At 41.5% G+C, this 12,869-nt stretch overlaps 1 protein-coding gene across 1 annotated transcript in view; it reads right to left on the bottom strand.

Moving 5' to 3' along the window:
- The window catches only part of LOC134348677 (protein mono-ADP-ribosyltransferase PARP14-like), a 98,732-nt gene that overhangs the window by 25,315 nt on the left and 60,548 nt on the right, over nucleotides 1–12,869 (bottom strand). Inside the window, 4 exon segments of the mRNA XM_063052449.1 lie at nucleotides 1,324–1,500; nucleotides 5,033–5,095; nucleotides 7,814–7,966; nucleotides 10,517–10,595. Coding sequence (XP_062908519.1) covers nucleotides 1,324–1,500; nucleotides 5,033–5,095; nucleotides 7,814–7,966; nucleotides 10,517–10,595 — 472 coding nt within the window.

The following is a 12,869-nucleotide window of genomic DNA, read 5'->3' on the forward strand; positions in this document are numbered from 1 at the left end:
CATGCAATGCTGAGGCTGTACAAGGCATTCACCAGAACACATCTGGAGTCCAGTATTTCAAACAGTTTTGGGCATCATACCTAAGAAAGGATATGCTAGGTGGTGAATCTGTGAAGTTCATTTCCACTGACAGCTGTGGAGCTCAAGTCATTGGGTATATTTAAAGCAGAAATTGATAGGTTCTTGATTAGTAAGGGTGATAAAAGTTATGAAAAGGAAGAAGAATGGGGTTGAGAGGGATAATAAATCAGCCATGACCTAATGGTGGAGCAAACCCAAAGAGCCAAGTGGCCCTCATTCTCCTCCCATGTCCTATTGTCTTATAGAAGACAGAGGATAGTCGTCAACAGGACTTATTCTGGCTTCAGATCTGTAACTAGAGGTGTCCTGCAGGAATCTGTTGGCTAGAAAGAATTAACATCTGTGAATTAGCTAACAGGAATAAGCTAAGGGCAAGAGAAGTTGACAAAGCAAATGTTTTTGTTCCTGCCATGTGGTCAAAGTAATGAAGGCTGCCATTTTGTGAGACTGTTCTTGCAGCCACCATTTTGTAAACTGTTTAGGGATGGCTCAACAAGAGCTAAACCTGAAACCATTTTCCAAATAAGAAGCTTTTAATTACATTATCTAAAAAAGGCAGGCTTGTAGAAAGAATGACCTATGCCTGAAATAGCCTGAGCCCGGTTTTTGGTGGGCCTAACTAAACAGGTTTGAACTAGTCTGATTTCAAAAGGACGAAGGAAGTTATCTGAGGCACAAGTATACTGCTTGTAGCCCTGAGTCAGATCCAAAGAGAAGCTCACACAAGTCAGTCAGATGAGCCCACGCCAACAAAGTCAAAATGTAACAATTCAATCTGATTAGCACAAGGATAAGAATAGGGAGTATGGACAGTATGAAATCAACCACTGCAGAAGTGGACGATCCCACTGTGGAAACGTAGAGATTACATCAGGATCAAGATCCTACCTTGCCATTCTCTTCAGATTTTGGTAATCGCAACATTATAGCATCTCTCTCACAAATTATCAAATCAAGTTCTCCAGTTGTAGCATGCATTGTGGAAGTAAGCACTAGGGTATGTACTTTCATCTAAACTGGAGTATCCAAAACTACGATTGCTGCCTGTTTCATCTCAAGCTCATTTTCAGACCAACTGCCTTCCCACGATCATAATCCACTAATTACATTCCCACATCTTACTGCATAATTCTTCTTATATAGTTTCTGTCATGGACTGGATATTAATATTTTGGCTCTTCTCAGTGTGTAGGGAAACTCCAAAAGGAGTGGGGAATAAAAAACATTAAGGGAAATACCAACCTGTACCAATGGCAGGGAAAGCAACTGATGAGAATTTCTGTTGTTCACATAGCTGCAGAACTTCACCAACTGTAGCTTTGATTTTAGTTGGATCTGTTTGTCCAACCATATGAATTATAGCTTGACACCGCAGTTTTCCTGGACTTGTTATTATTGCTGCACTGTTTGCCTGTGAGCCTATGAATTAAAGAAAGAATCATTTCATTTACTTTTTGCAGTCATTACATAAATAACAATTAAGTGTTCCTGTCCACTAATATTTGGACCATAGTACACAGGAGAATTAGGCCATTCGGCCCATTGAGTCTGCTCTGCTATTCCATCATTGTTGATTTATCATCTCCCTGTAAGCTCTAACAGTGTGTGTGTGTGTGTGTGTGTGTGTGTGTGTGTGTGTGTGTGTGTTCCCAGACATTGAAGTCAGGCTAACTGGCCCACAATTTCCTTTCTTCTGCCTCCCTCCGTTCTCAAAGAATGGAATGACATTTGCAAATTTCCAGTCTACAATGCCATAAGATATCAGAGCAGAATTAGGCCATTTGGCTCATCGAGTCTACTCTGCCACTTCATCATGGCCGATCCATTTTCCCTCTCAGCCTCAATCTTCTGCCTTCCCCCCGTATACCTTCCTGCCCTGACCAATCAAGAATCTATCAATCCATCTCTATCAATAGTTCCAGCAATAGTTTCAGTCCTCAGGAACCATTTCAGAATCTAGTGATTCTTCAAAAATCATTACTAATGCCTCCACAATCTCCTCAGACACCTTTCAGAACCCTGGGTGTAGACCATCTGGTCAAGGTGACTTTATTTCAGACCTGTCAGCTTCCCAGACACCTCCTCCTTGATAATAGCAATGTCACTCGCTTCTGCACCCTCCACATCCCACCCCCCCGCCGATACTCTCGAATTTCTGGAATACCACTGGTGTCTATTTGAATAGAGGTTTTTAAATTTTTAAAAATACTTTTAGAGATAAAGCATGGAACAGGATCTTCTGGACTAATGACCCACACCACCCAGCAACCCACCTACTTAACCCTAGCCTAATGACAGGACAAGTTACAATCAACAATTAACCTGCTAACTGGTACGTCTTTGCACTGTGGGAGGACACACACACACACACACACACACACACGGGAAGCTCATACAAACTTTTTTACCTTGGACACCAGAATTGAACTCCGACTCCGACCCCCCACCCACCCAAGCTGTATGAATCTTAAAACATTTTGACTTATGGCACTGTACAATATCTCATGCCACCTTACATCCCCATCGCTCACTAACTTGCTAAACAACACAAGCTACCTGTTCCACAATGTGTTGATTTAAACCTTTTGATTGTATAAATTCTTGCATGACTTCACCCCTCCAGCTTTGTAATGTTCTCAAAGTTCAGCATTCTTTCACCTCGTCAACCATGCACATGATCGACCCATCCATTGTTGGGTGGCGGGGTGGAGATACAGTACATCCCTACCAAAGGAGGTGTAGGACGCTCCTTCCCTCCGCTAGTCTGCAAAGCACCCTTGGGCAAGGTGCAGCCCCTGATCAGGGCCACATGATGCCATGGGAGTAGATGGTAGATGGTCATATGAGCAGCTGGTGCACATCACAAACCATAATGGCTGGGGTCATCCATCTTGTAAAGACACTGCCCAGAGGAAGGCAATGACAAACTACCTCTGCAGAAAAAATTGCCAAGAATAATCATGGTCATGGAAAGATGATGATCACCCACTTCATACGACATGGCATGTAATGTGGAATTCCTTCTCTAAATCCTCCTGCAGATTTTCCTGTAATTCATTTTAAAAACCTGCTCATACCCTCCTTTGGACTCTGTCCATTATGCATCTTTGTAGCACCGAGGAATGAGGAAGTTGGTACATCAGGAAACAGAGACAAACTTCTAAGATCGTGGTAGAGTGAAGGAACCTTGAAATATTTTGCAACTGTCATCATGTCTGTGAGCATTATCCACCCTGGAATAAGACAGCTTTGATATTCTCACTTGGTATGAATAATGAGAAAAATTTGTTGAGGGCAGTGGAGTGAAATGCTTGCCTGAAGACATCCGAGATCTAGAGATTGAAATATTAAAAAAAACAAAGTCCGAGAGTATATTGGGAAAAAGTGCACAGAGAATAGTCTTAGAAAAAGTTTTATTTCAAGCATTAGGCCTCTGTGGTTCTGCTTTCTGCTTCTGTTGTTCTGCCTTCTGACCTACACAGAGCTGTTTTGGCAGCTCTATTGGTAACTCTTCCATAACTAGAGGGGCACTGATTACATTTCTTGATAATCTTACATAAAATCTTTGCCTTTGTTTTAGTATACAGTGCCTTGTAAAAGTATTCAGCCCCTAAAACTTTGCTCACATAAATGAGTATTACAACCAGGATTTTTGATCAATTTAACCGAGGTATTGTATTTGTGAATCACACCTTGGAGCTCAGTGCAGTTCATTGTGAAAAAGTGGAAAAAATAGGAAACCAGAGCCACACTGCCTAGGTCAGGGTGCTCCTTTTTTCCTAGTACAGCTCCCCTCACCAAAAAAATAACAGGCAGAATTGCAAAGCATGAAAAACTAGAAATTCAAAAATATTCATTCTTCTTCGATCAGTACGTAGTTGACCCATTTCTCACAACTATTATAACCAGTAGTCTTTTGAGAAATCAGATTTACACCCCACATACTGCTTTGTGTTGAGGCCAAAATGTTCCTCTTCAGTCTCATTCGACCGCAAGACCTTCCCCCACATCTTTACATTATCTTCTAAGTAACACTTTGCAAAGTCTTTACGGGCAAGAATATGTTTTTTTCTTCAGCTAGGGCTTCTTGCTTGCCACTGTTCCATAAATACCCATTTTGTACAAACCCTTAGAGTTTGTGAAACCATGAACGTCATCTCTAGTTGCAGCCGGTGATTTCTGCAGCTTACTCAGAGTGACTGTTGGGGTCACAGTGGCCTCTCTTACAAGTGCCATTCTTCTCTGGCAGCTAAGTTTAGAGGGGCACCCTGACCTAGGCAGTGTGGCTCTGGTTTCCTGTTTTTTCCACTTTTTCACAATGGACTGTACTGAGTTCCGAGGTGTGTTCCGTGCCTCTGAGATAGTCTTGTACTTGTCTCCAGATCTGTGTTTCTTTATATAATTTCCCTGATTTGACTTGTATGATCTTTTGTCTGTGTTTTGGTTTGATCTGTTGAAAATCTACCATACAATTGTTCCTTACAGAGAACTGTATGAATTCATTGAAAACAAGTGATTCTCCAATTTTCTAAATCAACAAATTGCATGAGTTGGTAAGGTAATATAAAGTATTGGATCTGTGAAAAGTTAGTGTAGTAATTAAAAAGGGGGGCGAATACTTCTTCAGCCTCACAATTTTGGTTTTTAATTTTTAGTAAATTGTTGACATTTTGGAATTTTTCTTTTGATTTGACATGATGCACAATATTTTATCGATTAGCTCAACAAAAATCCAACTTCAATATCTTCTATATTTAGAAAATGAGAGAGTAAAATGTGAACATAATTGTGGGGGCTGAATACTTTTTCAAGGCACTGTAATATTTTGCCAATTGGAAGTTTAAGTTTAATACTAAAATGTTAAAATCCTATTGTACATTATAGGCAGAAAGGCAAAGAGATTGTTGAGCTGGAAGCTGTTTGGGTCTGTAAAAGAAAACAAATTCCAAACCTTTCTGATGGCACTCAGCTTCCACAGTTGGACCAGCAGCATCTAAAATCGCCTTGGAGACACCTGAAATTTAATTACAAACGAGTTGATTGATTTAATAGGAAAACCAGAATATTCTTAACCAGAGTAACACACACAAAACGCTGGAGGAACTCTGTTCCTAACCAACAACTGCCTTTTTATTGATCATATTTGATACTTTAAAAGTAAGTGTGCATGAATTGACAGAGATCTAAACTTAACAGTATTGCTGGTGGATTAATTCTAATAATAAACAGGTATGTCTTGGCATCACAAATCCGAGTACTGTCTCTTTTTATTGTCTCCATTTTTAGTTTTCCTTTTTGACAAAATGAGATGTGATTAAGTATGATCCTGCTTTATTGTAAACCAAACAAAGGCCAGATTTTTCTTTCAGCATGGTGTCTACTGATGACCTCAATGGGGCATTTTGTAAGCGTCTGAAATCATTGCTAATCTGGAATCTATTCCATTGAGGAATCACTCATGGAGCATCTCTGAATGAGGAAAGAAACATCAAGATGATGATCAATTGGACAGAAGTGTCCTCAGCGGCACACTTGCAGATCCGATGAGTTCAACTCGGTCCTTGTGTGCTGTCTATGTGGAGTTTGCACATGCTCCTTGTGACTGTGTGGAATGATGGAAACATTGAAAAGCCAAAGACTCCAAATGTTGAAGTTTCCTCCCCCATGCTAGAATTGTTGGAGTTAGTTAATTAACTGCTGTAAATTCCCGTAGTACATTGGGCACCATGTCAGGATAGCCGTTAGCACGATGCTATTCCAGCTCAGGGTGCTCCAGAGTTCAATTCTATTCCGTAAGGAGTCTGAACAGCCTCCCCATGGAATGCAAAAGTTTTCTCTGGGTTTGCTGGTTTCCTTCCACAGTCCAAAGATGTACCAGGTAGGTTAATTATTTTCCCGTGATTAGGTTAGGGTTAATCGGGCTTGTCAGGGGTTGCTGGGGCAGCGTGACTTGAAGGGCCAAAAGGGCGCTGTCACTAAATAAAATAAATAAATATTGGTAAGTGGTAGATGGTGGGAATGTACAGAGAATAAACTGGGTCAGGATAATATTAGTGTGAAAGAAAAAGGGTACTTGAAGGACGGTGGACTGAAGTCCCATTTCTATGCAGTGTCTGTGATTCATTGAATGAGGCACAGCACAATCCACAACATATAAAAAACAAACTAAAGCTGACTTCAAATCTTATACAGAAAATATACTGTGGCTAGCGAAATAAAGATAAGAGACAGACTACATTTGCTTTAAAAACCACCTGAAAAAGTACTTACTTTCTCCTTATCAAATGAGATGACATCCACGTAAAACTCATAACCAACATTTGAGAGTTTCTTCAGCAGTAATTGTCCTTCATTAAAATAAATCCTTTGATCCCATATGTGTTAGCCTTAACTTTTTAATTTATCTTCAACAGAGAAGGTTAGCAATTCAAAGTAAATTTATTATCAAAGTTCTTGTATGTCACCTTTGAAGACTCGTACGGCCAGATTTGGAAATAGTTTCTTTCCAACTGTGATAAGACTGCTGAATTTCAGATCCTGACCCGGATCTGGGCCGTACCCTCCAAATATCCGGATCTGCCTCTCGGTCTTTTTGCACCATCTTACTTCCCATTTTTCTATTTTCTATTTATGATTTCTAATTTAAAATTTTAATATTTACTAATTTTAACTATTTTTAATATTCTTAATATTTAATATTTGTAATCCAGGGAGTGTGAAGCGCAGAATCAAATATCGCTGTGATGATTGTATGTTCTAGTACCAATTGTTTGGCGACAATAAAGTATAAAATATATACAACCCTGAGATTAATATTCTTGTAGGTATACTCAACAGATCCATAACAGAATTACTTCATTTTGCAATGCTTTGCAATGACTAAATCTGTTAGTGTCTATCTGTACTGACTGCAATATGGGACCTATAGAGCAGCAGGCATACTCGGCAGATTCCTGACTGTGGCCGAGTGCTTCACGATCTCAGGAACTGCCTGGAAGATGCACACCTTTGGGGCTGGGAGGTCGGAAGTCGTGGGTGACCCGGTTCCTTGCAGATTTCACTAACTGAAGTGCTATGAGGGACTGAAACATCAAGACAGCAGACGGTGTATTTGCTGATCACCAGCTGCTCTTGAAGGAAGTCCCGTGCTCAAGCAATCCCCCTCTCTCTTTTATGATGGAGAGTGTGTGCCTGTTTGTCCCTGAGAAAGGAGGAACAGCGAGTTGCTGGTTCCCGCTCTCATTTTTGCAAATGAGCGAACGAGAGAGATAGAAATATAGAGACAGACAAACAGAGATGGGGGGAGTGGGAGTGGGGGAGAAGGGAGGTGGGAGAGAGTGTGGGGGACGGAGACAGAGACTTGAATGGTGGGTGGGGAGTCAGGGCTTCTGCTGGCGTGGGGGAGGGTCGATACCTTTGTGCAAGGCGGACTTCAGGTTTTCGATGTTTCTATCATTCTATGGGGTTTCTTTGTTTCATGGATGTCTGTGAAGAGAACAAATTTTAGGTTGTATACCTTATAGCTACTCTGATATTTAATATACTTTGAAACCTTTGGGACATTGGATTTTCCAATTTAATTACATCTACAATGTTAAAAGTTGCAATAACAGCAAGGCACCATCGTACAATTACAGTAAAATACAGCCAATTCTAAGCGAGTAAAATCAATACGAAAATTATGGGAATTGGGTTCTTCTTCAAATTATCTTGGAACAATGTGTTAAAATACCTGCTTTTAGTGTAAAATTGTCATTTGATGAGTTGACAATGACATCTGTGCTCTCCTTTGTAATATCTCCTGGTACCATCTGTAGTAAAATTGGTCCTACGAGCATTTCAGCCTGACCGGGTGTAGTCTCAGAGAGGTTTCCAATGAAAAGACCTGTAAAATGGTTCCAAGGTATCTCCTCAATTATACATTTCTTCATAGAACATTTTATTTTACTAATCAAATAGTCTTTAGAAACATGATAATACATTGCTTATGCAGTCCTCACATTTTTCTGTTTTTTGCAATCAGGCATGGCAAGGTCGAGACCTCCTGACAAAAAGGTGGATATAGGGAATAAACCATCAAGATCTAGACAGACAAGAGAAAATCTGCAGATGCTGGAAATCCAAGCAACTCACACAAAATGCTGGAGGAACTCAGCAGGCCAGGCAACATATATGGAAAACAGTACGATTGACGTTTCGGGCCGAAACCCTTTAGTAGGACTGGAGAAAAAAAGCTGAGGAGTAGATTTAAAAGGTGAGGGAGGGGAGAGAAATACAAGATGATAGGTGGAGGGATGAAATAAAGCTGGGGGGGGAGGGATGAAGTAAAGAGCTGGGAAGTTAATTGGTGAAAGAGACAGAAGGCCATGGAAGAAAGAAAAAGGGAGGAGCACCAGAGGGAGGCGATGGGTGGGCAAGGAGATAAGATGAGGGGGGAGGGATAAGGGGATGGGAAGCAGCGAAGGGGGGTGTGGGGAGCATTACCAGAAGTTTGAGAAACCGATATTTGTGCCAACAGGTTGGAGGCTACCCAAATAAAATATAAGGTGTTGTTGTTCCAATATAACTGTAGCCTCATCACGACAGTGGACGAAGCCGTGGATGGAAATATCGGAATAGGAATGGGAAATGGAATTAAAACAGGTGGCTACTGGGAGATCCCACTTGTTCTGGCGGATGGAGCGTAGATGCTCGGCAAAGTGATCTCCCAAACTATGCTGGGTCTCACTGATATACAGGAGGCCACACCGGGAGCACCAAACACAGTATATGACCACAACAGACTCACAGGTGAAGTGTCACTTCACCTGGTAGGACTGTTCAGGGCCCTGAATGTGAGGGAGGAAGTACAGAGGTAAGTGTAGCACATATTCTGCTTGGAAGGATAACTGCCAGGAGGAATGAATGGACAAGGGAGTCGTGCAGGGACCGATCCCTGCTGAAAGCAGAAAGTGGGGGCGGGAGGGAAAGATGTGCTTGGTAGTGGGATTCCGTTGGAGGTGGTGGAGGTTTTGGAGAATTATGTGTTGGACGTGGAGGCCAGTAGAGTGGTAGTTGAGGAAAAGAGGAACCCGATCCCTGGTATGGTGACAGGAGGATGCGGTTTAAGAGCAGTTGTGCATGAAATGGAAGAAACGTAGTTGAGGGCAGCGTTGATGGTGGAGGAAAGGAATCCCCTTTCTTTGAAAAAGGACATCTCCTTTGTTTTAGAATGAAAAGCCTCATCTGGAGAGCAGATGCAGCGGAGACGGTGGGATTGAGAGAAGGGGATGGTGTTGTTACAAGTAGCAGGGTGGGATGAGGTGTAGTCCAGGTCGCTGTGAGAGTCCATGGGTTTGTAATAGACATTGGTGGATAAGCTCAGTCCGGAGACAGAGACAGTGAGATGGAGAAAGGGAAGGGAGGTGTCGGAAATGGGCCAGGTCAATTTGAAGGCAGGGTGGAAGCTGGAGGCAAAGTGGATGAAGTTGACGAGTTCAGCACGGGTGCAAGAAGCAGCATCAATGCAGTCATCGATGTAGCATCGGAAAAGTGCGGGATGGTCACCAGTGTAGGCTTGGAACATGGACTGTTCCACGTAGCCGACAAACAGACAAGCATAGCTGGGACCTATTGAGTGCTCATGGCTATCCCCTTTGTGTGAAAGAAGTGGGAGGAGCCAAAGGAGAAATTACTTAGAGTGAGGACAAGTTCTGCTCGGCGGAGGAGAGTGGTGGAGGGGAACTGGTTAGCTCTGGTATCCAGAAAAAAACAAGAGAGCTTTGAGACCTTCCTGGTGGGGATGGAGGTGTATAGGGACTGGTCTTCCATGGTAAAAATAAGATGATGGGGGCCAGGGAACCTGAAATTATTGAAAAAAACCAAGAGTGTGCGAGGTTTCACAGATGTTGTTTGGAAGGGACTGAACTAGACAGGCTGATTTCTCCTGAGTTTCCATGAGTTGCTTGCATGTTGTGTGAACGGTAGCCTTCTCGGGATCTAGACGTTATTCCAAGATGCATAATAAGTGATGAAAAGGACCGTGGGCATGCAGAAAATGCATTTCTCACTGTAGAATGCACAGCATCAATTTTCAGTGGCCCAAGGATGAAGATATTACATTTTCCCTGTGTCTGTAACCTCAAAACTTGTTATTAACCATATCCAGTAACTTTACTGCTCAGTTCATTTTCACTTCCTGACATTGTGGAAGCAAGCCTGAAAAGGACTCACGAATTTCCTTTAAAAGATTTAGTGGAGTATTTACTTAAAAGAAAATCTTCAGAGAGAGTGAAGAAGAGGAAGCAAAGTATTTTTATTGGAGTTTTAAATATTTACAATCTAACAAAGATGAAGAAACCTTGCACTTGGCAACAAAGTATATATTTTTTAATCTGTTTGTGGTCTGGGAAAATAAACAAGATCTAATCAGCATTTGCAATAAACAGTGACCTACCCGTGGATTTCGGCTGATCAATAGGACCCGCAGTTTTTGGCTGCTTTGTAAAAACCTTTTGGAACTCCTGAGACATTGCCTATACAACAAAACACTGTTAATATTCCAAGAAACACACCGAATCACCATCTTAATAATAAACTAGTGAGTATACATCAGCCAGTCTTCAGTGGTGCTCATTCTTTCTTGTTGCCATTTGCACAATTTGTTTTTTTTTGTGTGAGGAGTGGGGGAGGGGGGGTGTGATGTTCTTGTTGCCATTTGCACAATTAGTTTTTTTTGCGTGGGGAGGTGGGTTTGAGTTCTTGTTGCTGTTTGTGCAATTTGTTGTTTTTTGCGTGGGGAAGTGGGTTTGATGTTCTTCTTGCAGTTTGCACAATTTGTTTTTTTTGCATGGGGAGGTGGGTTTGATGTTCTTGTTGCTGTTTGTGCAATTTGTTGTTTTTTGCGTGGGGAGGTGGGTTTGATGTTCTTGTTGCAGTTTGTGCAATTTGTTGTTTTTTGCGTGGGGAGGTGGGTTTGATGTTCTTGTTGCAGTTTGCACAATTTGTTTTTTTTTGCGTGAGGAGGTGGGTTTGATGTTCTTGTTGCTGTTTGTGCAAATCGTTGCTTTTTGCGTGGGGGGGATTGACGTTTTTCATTGAACAGCTTCCATGGTTGTCTTTCTTTCGTGGAACATGAATCTCAGGGTTGTATACTGCATACATTTATTTTAACATTGAAGTCTGTCATGAGCCTTGTGGCCCATCATGCCGGTTTCCATACTGCATACATACTTTGATAATAAATGTACTTTTGATCCTTGTGGGGAAATTATTGGAGAAGATCCTTAGAGACAGGATTTGTGAGCATTCGGATTAGGGTTAGCCAGCATGCCTTTTGTGAGAGACAGACTGAATACTTTGAGGAAGTGACAAAGCATATTTATGAAGGTAGAGCAGTGCATGTGGTGCATATAGATTTTAGTAAGGCATTTGATAAGGTTCCCCATGGTAAGCCCATTCAGAAGATTAGGAGGCATGGGATCTATGGAAACTTGGCTGTGTGGCTTCAGAATTGGCTTTAACAAAGAAGCAAGAATGTAGTTTGAGGTGGAGTATGAGGTGATCCACTCTGGATAGTTGAATTTGTCACAGACTACAGGGTTACTGGCTGTATTCTTAGCAGGGTGGGGGAACAAAGAGATTTTGGAGTCGATACAACCATTGTTGGTAGAATCTCAGGTGGTGATGAGAGGGCATACAGGAGTGAGATATGCCAACTAGTGGAGTGGTGCCATAGCAACAACCTGGCACTCAATGTCAGTAAGACGAAAGAACTGATTGTGAACTTCAGGAAGGGTAAGACGAAGGAACACATACTAATCTTCAGAGGGATCAGAAGTGGAGAGAGTGAGAAGCTTCAAGTTCCTGGGGGTCAAGATCTCTGAGGATCTAACCTGGTCCCAACATATCGATGTAGTTATAAAGAAGGCAAGACAGCGGCTATACTTTATTAGAAATTTGAAGAGATCTGGCATGTCAACACATACACCCAAAAACTTCTATAGTTGGACCATGGAGAGCATTCTGACAGGCTGCATCACTGTCTGGTATGGAGGGGCTACTGCACAGGACTGAAAGAAGCAGCAGAAAGTTGTAAGTCTAGTCAGCTCCATGTTGGGTACTAGCCTACAAAGTATCGAGGACATCTTCAAGGAGTGGTGCCTCAGAAAGGTAGTGTCCATTATTAAGGACCTCCAGCACCCAGGGCATGCCCTTTTCTCACTGATACCATCAGGTAGGAGGTACAGAAACCTGAAGGCACACACTCAGTGATTCAGGAACAGCTTCTTCTTCTCTTCCATCTGATTCCTAAATAGACATTGAATCTTTGGACACTGTTTCACTTATTAAAAAAACATATATAGTAATTCTGTTTTTGCACTTTTTAAAAAATCTGTTCAATATACATATACTGTAATTGATTTACTTATTTATTATTATATTTATTTTATTTTTTTTTCTCTGCTACATTATGTATTGCATTGAACTGTTGTTACTAAGTTAACAAATTTCACGTCACATGCTGGTGATAATAAATCTGATTCTGATTCTGATTCTGTCACAACTCTATAAAACCCTGGTTAGATCACACTTGGAATACTGTGTTCAGTTCTGGTTGCCTCATTATAGGAAGTTTGTGGAAGCTTTAGAGAGGGTGCAGAGGAGATTTACCATGTTGTTGCCTAGATTACAGAACAGGTCTTATGAGGACAGACTGAACGACCTTGGGGTTTTCTCTTTGAAGCAAAGAAAAACGAGAAGTGACTTGATAAAGGTGTACAAGATGACTTTTTTTCAGGATGGAAATG

This window comes from Mobula hypostoma, chromosome 6, assembly GCF_963921235.1.
Source record: "Mobula hypostoma chromosome 6, sMobHyp1.1, whole genome shotgun sequence".
In the NCBI taxonomy this organism is placed as follows: domain Eukaryota; kingdom Metazoa; phylum Chordata; class Chondrichthyes; order Myliobatiformes; family Myliobatidae; genus Mobula; species Mobula hypostoma.